Source organism: Siniperca chuatsi, linkage group LG22, assembly GCF_020085105.1.
Source record: "Siniperca chuatsi isolate FFG_IHB_CAS linkage group LG22, ASM2008510v1, whole genome shotgun sequence".
Lineage (NCBI taxonomy): Eukaryota > Metazoa > Chordata > Actinopteri > Centrarchiformes > Sinipercidae > Siniperca > Siniperca chuatsi.
Genome location: NC_058063.1, coordinates 8,577,020 through 8,587,525, shown reverse-complemented (window position 1 = coordinate 8,587,525; position 10,506 = coordinate 8,577,020). Strand labels below are relative to the sequence as shown.

The 10,506-nt window shown below is 39.3% G+C and overlaps 1 protein-coding gene across 7 annotated transcripts in view; it reads right to left on the bottom strand.

Annotated features, from left to right (window-relative positions):
• Nucleotides 1–2,171: 2,171 nt before the first annotated feature.
• slc8a4b (solute carrier family 8 member 4b) overlaps nt 2,172–10,506 on the bottom strand; it is a 107,702-nt gene continuing 99,367 nt past the window's right edge. For all 7 annotated transcript variants that reach the window (XM_044184519.1, XM_044184518.1, XM_044184524.1 and 4 more), the window contains one exon: nt 2,172–9,850. In XM_044184519.1, coding sequence (XP_044040454.1) covers nt 9,471–9,850 — 380 coding nt within the window. In that variant the 3' untranslated portion in view covers nt 2,172–9,470. The remainder of the gene's footprint in view (nt 9,851–10,506) is intronic.

Sequence of the window (10,506 nt, the reverse complement as noted above, 5' to 3'; positions counted from 1 at the left end):
ATCATTTCAACATCTCCTGAGTGTGCAAATAGTTCCTTTAGATGTGCAAAGAAGCATCTTGCTTTTCCAAAACTAATACAAGAGTTTTGGGATTACCTTTTAAGATCTTACATTCGCTATAAGAGACCAGAATTTAGATGTAGTTTAATTTTTGGACTTAAAGGTGGGGTACGCGATTCTAATCCAATACACATCTTTTTGTCAAATTCAGCTAATATCTCCTCATGGTCCGCTAACTGTGGTTTCACCCCTGGCTCTGTAAATGGGAAACAAACAAAGTGGCTCGGAGCGGGCCACACAATAATATTCCAGCCATGATTTGTGTGTCAGGCACCGTTAAATGACTTGCCCATGGACGTTCAGCTTACTTTCTAGTTTGCCAGGATATGCTGTTGTTGTGATGTTAGCTATAGTAGCAGGAGAGTTGTGAGTATCGCTGTCTGGAGCTGCTGTGCTGGCTCTGGGAAACCGCCTCGTCCTCTCTGGCTGTTAGCTTTGCTGCAGCAACTGTAGCGACAGTTTGCTAACTCACAACCTAGCTAACATTAGTTAAATTACCGCTGTGTCGTTGTTTGCTCTATATCATGTTATTTGTCATAGTATTGGATTTCTCCAGAATCACATTCCCCACCTTTAAGGGCAGCATTTGTTTCTTCAAACCTGCTTTAACTGATTTTTTTGGCCTCTTTATAAAGGTGTTTTGACTAACATGTTAGCAGACAATTGTCTAAATTTACACATCTAGCAGACACGGAGCAACATTTAATTTGGAGTTGTGTTTCAAGTGACTTGAGGAATCTCAGCCCAATGTTCACTCTCCTTTTAGCTCTGTCATATTTGTTTGCCTAGTTTTCTGAACTTTCTTTGGTATCTGCTCATTATCTTGTTTATTCAAGTGTTCACACAGCTGGCAACATCACCATGTTACACCTTGCGATTGGAAAGTGAATTAGAAATCAGTTCTGTTCATGACATTCTTATTCAGGCTCCTCTAATCATGCATGTGTCATCTTGTTGTCATAACGTTTGATACGATGCTGACACCAAATCTCTAAGACAGCCAGATATGTTCCTTGGCGATTTAATCTAATCATTTCTTCAGATAATTTATGATTTGTAATTATTGGACTGTGGCAGACATACAAAAACAAACACAAACTCTGACACAGGAAAATACAAGCATTATTGTAGTGTAATTGAAGTGGAAATGACTCAGAGCATTATAGCAGATTAAATTAAGCTTGATATCCAACAGTAAGTGATCATCTCTGTGTTGACAGTGTCCTTTATTGACCTCTTTTTATTCTGTCAAGTGATAATTTTCACAACAGGCCAATGTAATACAATAAAGCTGGCAGAATGCCACTTTATTTTCATATGGTGCAATATCACTTCACAAATTCAGTTTTAGGGTGAACCTGCTAAACATTATACCTGCTAAACATTAGCATGTCAGCATGGTGACATTAGCATTTAGCTTAAAGCATTGCTGTGCCTAAGTACAGCCTCACAGAGCTGCTAGCATGGCTGTAGACTCTTGTTTTCAGATATATAGGTTCTATAAGAAAGGACACCACCACTTCTGAACTGATTTTTGCTCGTTAAAGGATAGGACATGGACAAAATCCACAGTCCTTGTTCTGTGCAAAAGTGCAGTCTAAAGTTAAACTATATACAATACCTAAAACTAATATGAAGATTCAGCTGTCTGAGTTTAAAGTGGGCATCAAGTGGGTGGGTACTTTTTAGTATGAAATTCCCTCTTTTTATTTTTCCAGACAGTGTTTGCTGAGCTGCGATGGAGGGTAACACAAACAGGGAATTTTGTGCTAAAACGACAGTAACCAGGTGCCCCTCGCCTGGTAGAGCGTGTGCCACGTATCAAGGCTGAATCCTGGGTGTCCCGGGTTTGAATCTAGCCCAGTCTCTCTCTCTCTCTCGCTACTGTCACTATCAAATAAGGCTTTAGCCTGCAATTACAAATATAAAGCAGGGCTGAAGCTAATTTACCAACCGACAGTTCAATCCAAATATGATTACATAATGCGGTCCATGTGCTAATTGCTAAGCATTTAGTGGAATTAGCATCTTCATTTTGAAAAATATCCTCAACCTTATTTGAGTTAAGACTTTCTCTCCATCAGTAGAACAAATACAGACACTCTCCTAAGCATTTGCCAGTCAACTTTTATTTCATCTTTGAGAAGAAAAAAAAAGAGAGAAAAGAAAAGTTTGGTCTTTGTAAACATCTACATCGTTTTTCATGTCATGTCATTTTCAGCGTTTAAAAATACTTTACTCTTTACTACGACATTTCCAACATCAACACTGTATTCAGAATGACTTTAATTCATGCATCGACACACTCGTGGACGGAATGATATGAAGAAATGCATGCGTCCACACACACACGCTCATACACACACAATAAAAAGGATAAGAGCACACTCACTGTAATTTGTTACTATACTAATTTGTTCTACTCTCTGAGGAATTTTTTTTTTTACAAAACAAATCACCAAAACAACATGAAACAATGGAAACAAATGCAACAAAAAGTACAATAATAAAATAAATGGGAAAATTTAAATACCAGATATTTATATCAAAAGCACTTTGTGTCCTCATAAATAGGGCTGCATGATATATTAATAAAATGAGTATAAAGTGATAAAATATAGAAATATTTATAAGGTAGAGAGCAATGGAGTGGCTTATAGTAGAAAGGGAGAGAGGGAGAAAAAAAAGGTACAAAATAAAGAAACACTGATAAATAGATAGTGGCTGATTAACACAAGTCTGGGGACTTAAAACTCACACACACAAACACACACACACAAACACACACACACACACACACACACACACACACATATACATACACAAGGGATGTTTCCAAATCTAAAATGTGACAAAATACAAGTAATGTGTTTTATGGAAAGACTGGATCTTTTCAGACTTGTTCAGTATTATTTTTGTATTCAGAAACCAAATCCTTTCCATTATATCTCAACATTTATCAAAGCATATAACAGCATTGAAGAAGTTACCTTATCACTGTGTGGATTTGGATTTTAGCAAATTGAGGGGAATGACATTCAACAATTAAAAACATGATGGGTATTATTTGACTCAATATATTTAAATGTGACCACTTATGGGCCAACAAAATCTAAATAAATAAATTGCTAGAGCTGAGAATAGATATTGGTGCCAATAAGATACCTTAGGGTGGGGAACATAGATGTGTGGTAACCTTTTTTTTCATTTAATAGACTGAACAATTAACTGAATAAATAAAATATGAAAAGAATTGAATTAAAAAGAATTTATGTGGGGTGCGTTGGGGGACTTGGACTCATGACCTCTGCATTTCTAAAAGCCTCCAGGTTTACCAGAATGCAAATACTTACAAACTAACAAATAATCTTTATATCTTTAAACTTAGATACAGATAGTGATGTCTGTAACCACCCTTAACACACACACATACACACACACACACATGAACACATGCACAGCAAATAAACCTAGCCACCATGTACTTACACTTACACAGTGAAGGAAATAAATGCATTTCAAATTTCATCTCAGACCACCATTGTTGTCATTTTCTAACTATGATGAAGTGTAACATTACTGGGAAATATGTCTTCGATTAATAGTAATGTAGAATTTCAAAAATGCCAAAGTTACCAAGTACAGCCAGCATTTGTATGTGTGTGTGTGTGTGTGCACGTGTGTGTGGATTGCCTGATTGATTCCCATATTGATTCTGCGTTTCTGCATGTACAGTATATGTGTATAAATTAACACACTTGTGTCCGCATCTAGTCATCAGCCAATGAGAGGATGTGGAGCCAGCGACCTTAATACATGAGAGTTACTCACATACTGTACACACACACATACATCACACTTCTTCAGGCAAAGTGCCACCATCTCTTCCCAGTCTTGATCAACAGCCAGATCTATTATATATCTAATCTTATTCGACACACACACACACACACACACACACACACACACACACACACACACACACACACACACACACGCACGCTCAAAGACGCACAAGAGGGAGGAAATCCAATTTCCAGCCATTTTTACTGTGGGTCAGGTTGGCATTCTAATTCATTAATCTAGAGTATGGGACTCAGCCAGGGACAAACAGGGCAAGCCCTTATAAGGAGATTACAACTGACACACAAACACACTCAATCACACAAAGGCACAAATATGCATGCAGATCTACACACGATGGACACACATGCAAACAAGTGGGAGGCACAAGGAGCATAAAGTAAAAGAAACACACACGTTGAAAAATGTCACTTATGATGAGAACCTAATATGTTCAAATTCACCTGCAGAGAGAGAAAAAATGAATGAGAAACTATGTCATCACATTCACTAGAAGAAGGGCAAGCAGACCAAGTGAGACACATCAAAAGAGAATGGCACACACAATGTCTCACACACACCAGCAACAGTCAAAAAGACATCGGCTTGCAGATAGATGGTCGCTAAGCAACAGGCAAGAGACTAAAAATATGGCTGCATTTTTTCACTCACTTAGAAAGCACGCACACACACAGACACAAACGCATAGACACACACACGTGCGCACACACTCAGCCATCCTCCTGGAAGGCTTATCACACTTTAAAAAGCCTACATTTCTAAATCAGTCCCAGTATTCTTGTGTTCCTGTGGCGTCAGCAGCACTATTATCCTGCCCACTCATTCTTAAACTGGCAACTGTCATTGAGAAACAGAGTTTGGCCCGGCATGCGTTCTGGCGTCTCAGCGGGCCAGGAGCCATGCCGACGTGCCAGTCATGTCTAAACTGGCAACTGGCTGATGACCTTCATCATGGTGGGTTTACTCCTACGTTTTAAGATATACTGCGCGCTACAGAAATGACTAAGGAGATGGAGACAATGAAAGGATCTGGATGGTTAGTCACACAATTTCAGCTGGATGATACAGATTCAAACACCATATCAACAAGCATCCAGGGCTGTAGCTACAATTGAGGACACAGAGGTCATATCCTTTGTATTTTTTCAGGGATTTATTTTTTTTTTAGATTTGTGAGGGAAGATATTGTATTCATGGCACGCGTGGCTCTAGGGATGACAATGCCGGTTGGTCAATCTACCACTTTGGTCCAGACTGAAATATCTCTAGAGCTATTGGATAGATTGCCATGAACTTTTGTACAAACATTCATTTTACCAAGAGGGATGAATCCTATTGACTTCTGTCATCGTCTAAGTTTTCATCCAGCACCATCATTAGTTGAAAATTTTAATGTGTCCAGTATTTTGGTTTATGTATGTACTCTGTATGTACTTTGTGTTTAGAGCTAATTAGCGAATGTTAGCTAGCACACTAAACTAAAATGGTGAAAATGGTAAATATTATACCTGCTAAGCATCAGGATGTTAGCATTGTCATTGTTAGCATGCTGATGTTAGCATTTAACCGCTGGAGCTCACTAAGTAGTAGCTTTACAGAACCACTAGTATGGCTGTGGACTCTTAGTCTTGTTAGAGTCAATATATTTAAATTTTACCATTAGGCCATCAAAAAAGGAAACAAATGATTCAGCAACATTGAGGCTTTGAAACAACATTTAAATCTGCATGTAAATACATTCTAACAATTTTTTGGACAAACAAACTTTCTTTTTGGGGTTTGGCAAACTTTTCTGTGAAGGGTAGGCTTGCATTTGGGGGGACTCGGACTCATGACCTCAGTAATCTTGGCTACGGCCCTGCAAGCACTTAACGTGCTGAAATGTCTTTGAGCAAGACACTAAATCCCTACAAGCCCCAGGGCAGCTCTTCTGTGAAGTGCAAAATCTGGGCATGCCATTGTAACTAATTTCTAGACAGCAATGTTAAATATTTGCAGCCAAGAAATATTTCTTTGAAATAAAGCAAGAACATCATGGCCGGTGGCCAAACTCCTTCTATCAATGAATCTTGGCTGAGCTTGTCTGAAATCAGCTGATACAGTAACTCTAAGCTAGAAAACTGTTGTTGAAGGAATCACAGAAGCTTTCACCTCTGTTTTCACCCATTTTCTACAATTAAAGTTTGGAATATTTCACTTTCTCCTTTCCTTTACAGGTGTCAGAAAGTGCAAGGAGCTGGTGTGGCATTTAAAATGTCACATTTGAGGGAAGGGGTAACACCTCCGTTCTGCTCCAAATCACCACTTATCTTCCATTTGTGCAAGCACTGACCTTAGCAAAGACTGCATCGGACAAGCTTGTGTCTATTCAGCCTGGTCACGACTGAGCTGGCTTTGTAAAGCCTGCATTTACATTGGGCTCAAAGTAGAGGTTAATTTGGCCGTATTTAACAAGGCGGATGGTGGGCAGGTAAATTGTTGTTTTCAGTCCCAATTTTCTCTTAGTGAACAAGGGGTATGACAAAAACCTAAATTATTGTTTTCTCTCAGGATTTTCTTTGAAGTTTACAAACAGCATTACGGGCAGTTGAGGGGAAAATGGTTGCAGAGTTTTTCCTTCTACGCTGTTGTTAACAAGGGGAATACATTTAACAATAATTTGCACTGACAAGCCATATGCCATCATTTCTGTTCAGCTTCAGTCCAGCCCTTTGGCAGGGCAGGGATATTAACACATAATATAAATCTGGATTTGACACTTTCTTGGACAGACAAATAATAACAAAATGGTTGATTTCATATGATATGTGGCATAATATTCTGATATACTTTCACTTTCACACACACCATGCCTGAATCAACACACTTTGCACAAAAACAAAATAAATAGCACAGCTTTTGATACAGGCTCATTCCTATAAATAATACCAATGGTTAAGCACATTTATCTGTAGTGTGAACACCTTTATGAATTTAAAATTACCAGTTTTTTTAAACTAGAACTGGCAGCTTGTGGAACCTACACAATGCCTGCAAGGTGAAACTGCACACTGAAAATGAATGGTGATCTGTGACTGTTCTTCTATTAAATCTTTGGATAACAGAGAATTGTGATTTTTGTTTTGAGTACAAAGAAACATCCCAACTTTACATCTGCTGCAGAACAGTCATGTGATATTTCAGAGCTGCCGTACATTTCCCTCAGAGCATTCGATTCTTCTCTCTGTCTGTGAGTCATCTCTGGTTTTGTGTTCACCATTTTACAGCCTTGTTTCCCTTGCGATGGATTTCCGTAAAATGTCTCCTTGAACTGTGTTTCAGGGGAAAAAAGGGCACATGGATCTTTCTTTTCCTTCCTTACAAAGAAGGGGACTTCACATAAATTAAATATCAGTGTTTTCTTACACACATCAATAAAAGTTTCTTATATTATCATGTACAATTAGAAACACTGGGTATGGTCATAGTTTGATTTGTCATCAACAACAATGTCATCACCATCATCTTCTTAGTTGTTGTCAGTGAGATCCTTCATTCTGATTGGTCCCACCTTTGTCTTGTTCGTTGATGTCTCTCGGCGTTACATCATATTCCTGCTGGGCTCTGGCTCTGCTTGTTCACATGTTTATTTACCCGCCATTTAATTCAGCTTTAGAGTGTAAACAGTGTACCTCACAATGAGTGCACAATGCTTCTTCATTGCAAGAAAGACAACAATTACTAGGTGGACTGCTTGTTTGTTGGTTCTCCAGACTTTTGTTTCTAATCTTCACTCCGCTTATCAAACATTCCTTATGTTTCTCCATTCCCACTTTTGAGATTTCTTCCAGGTGCTAATCCAACATCTTGATCTTCCATGTTGCATCCCATCTTCCAAACAACCTGCTTTAACTTTCTTTATTTCCATCTCTCCATACTATATTTATATGTCTTTTTTCTTTTCTTTTCTTTTTTTTTTACAATTGCACGGTAACAACATCAACACGTGACGCCATTGAAAAGTTTAGAAAAAAACAGGGGAGGGTACGTTTCCTTCATGGGACAAACGAGGCTGTTGTTTGGCATAAAAGGAGAGGGTCTTGGGACTGGCTCAATTAAAAAGAGGGCTGGTAGGTGGTGACTACAGCGTTTCATTATCACAACTTTGAGACAATTCCTACAGGGCAGATGAGAGTAAGGCAAGAGGGAGGGACGGAGGAGTGTGTACAGTCTGCAAAGTATTTGTAGGAAAGGGAGTGTACGTTATCTGTGTGTGTGTGTTGTAGGGTGGAAGGACTATTTCGCACAGTGTATTCAAGGCGAGAAGGAAAAAAGACCAAGACAAAAAAAAAAGACGTCCGTTTTTATCTTGCCTGTTCGCCCGCAAGGTAGTGATCGGTCCTCCACTGCAGATTCACCTGAGGGCCCCAAAGTGTGTGTGTGTTTGTGTGTGTACAGTTGGGGGAAGAAGGGTTAAAAGTAATAAACCACTAACAGTATTAGATAGAGTTCAGTGGGCATGATTTGAGGATCCACTGTTCCCGTGACGACGAGATACAGTAAAGATGGAGGGAGCAAGACAGAGTGAGGAGGGGGTGTAGAATATTTTTGCCCATCTACTCTTCTTCTTTTACTTTTTTCGATGTCGTCTTTTCTCTAGTCTCGCCATCAACTTTATATAGACTTTTCACTAGTTTTGTTGCCTCCAGATTCCTCTCTTAACTTTCCCAGTTGTATCTTTCACCCTTATGCTTCCTCTTCACCTTTGCTTTTTCCCTTCAGAGCCCAGCTGATTGGCTAAAAGCTCCTTTTGCTGTCTATCTCTTCTTCTCTCCTGGTGGTTTGGCAGTATACTGGAACAGTATTAGCCTTTTATAAACTATTAAACAGTGTTGTCCAATGGATGACTGAGGCAATTACATAAATGTGCTCTTTAAAACCTGCATTGCACTTTTTTTAAATTAATGCCTTACATTGCATAATTCTTAATTTAGAGGCTTTATGTATCCTAGAAGTTTCTTCATCACTGGAAAGATTGTGGGTCTCCTTTCCTAAAAGAGCTGCTAATGCTAAAACAATAATGTATGGATATAATTTACGGCAGCGGCGGATGGCCGCCCAACATTGGGTCTGGTTCTGTTCAAGGTTTCTGCCTCTTAAAGGAAGTTTTTTCTTGCCACTGTCGCCAAATGCTTGCTCATGGTGGGATTTGTTGGGTCTCTGTAATTAATATTATAAAGAGACCTGCTCTATAGGAAAAGTGCAATGAGATAACTTCTGTTATGAATTGGAGCTATATGAATAAAATTGAATTGAATTGAAATTGAATTAATTGGAGAGTTTTAGTGTTTCATAATGGTATACACACAAAAATTTTGTCTGAAATACTGAAAATTGTTTTGGATCAAAAAAAAAAAGATGGAATTTAATGATCTGCGGACTCCATAAAAAATATCAGAATCGGACCATATCGGTCCACCTCTATTACCCATCTCTCCTCGTCCCATCCCTCTCTCTCTCTCTCTTCATATTGGCAGTGGGTCTCTCTCCCTCCCTCTCCTCGCCATTTAAAACACTGGTAAATGGCAGTAGGCCTCCAGTGAAGCCAGCAGGATGTAAATCAGCCACAGCAAGATGAACAGCAGCGACGTTAGCACCTTACAAGTCCGCGGCCCGCCCAGCTCACCGCCTGCCACCGTCGCCCGCCGCCGGTACAGCAGTGTGACCACAGACACCAAGGCCAGGATGGTGAAGAGGGTGACGGAGAAGGCCAGGTTTCCTGGGTCCACCAAGAATGGCTTGCCCTTGGAGCGCCAGGCGACGGCGGCGATGGTCCACGCCACACCAATGCCAAGGAAGACGTTGACGGCATTGGAGCCCGTGACGTTGCCTATGGAGGCATCGGCGTACTGGTCCTGGATGGCGGCGACTTTGCTAGCGAATGTGTCTGGATGAGAAAGACAAAAATTTTACAGTAATTTTAGGCTTTATCATCTTTGACATCACATTTTAAAACTGTTTTTGGTCTCATTTGTATGATTCTTATTCTTATTTTTGTTATTGATCTTTGTTTAAAAACCTTTTAGCAATTTTTAAATCATACATACAAGGACGGCTGATAAAATTGACAGCAAAAGCAATGTGAAAACATAAAAACTAGGCAGGAAACATAAAAGTAAACCATCAACAAAAGAATCAAATAATGTAAGGCAACAATATGGATAAGAGTCTTATGAAAATGACTTTTGATGCTCTTTTCTCACAAGCCACTGAGGAAACAACCTCAATGAAACCACCCACGTATAGTATTCTCACAGCCACACACGAATACAGACTGTGGCACACATGTACTGCATGCAAAGAGAAACACAAAAGAGAAGCAAAGAGGTGTAAAGATCAAGGTATTTGGTATCATAGACAGGCACTATGAACCAGTTAGTGTAAAAGATGTCAGTATTTATGGAAATAATTACACATTTAATGGACGACTTTTAGAGATAGTGAAAGACAGGCAGGGATAAACAATACATACAGATAATGGTTAGAAAATAGCAAGGAGAGCAAACAAGGGACAAAGACTACTGAGAGACATTGAAGGGATGG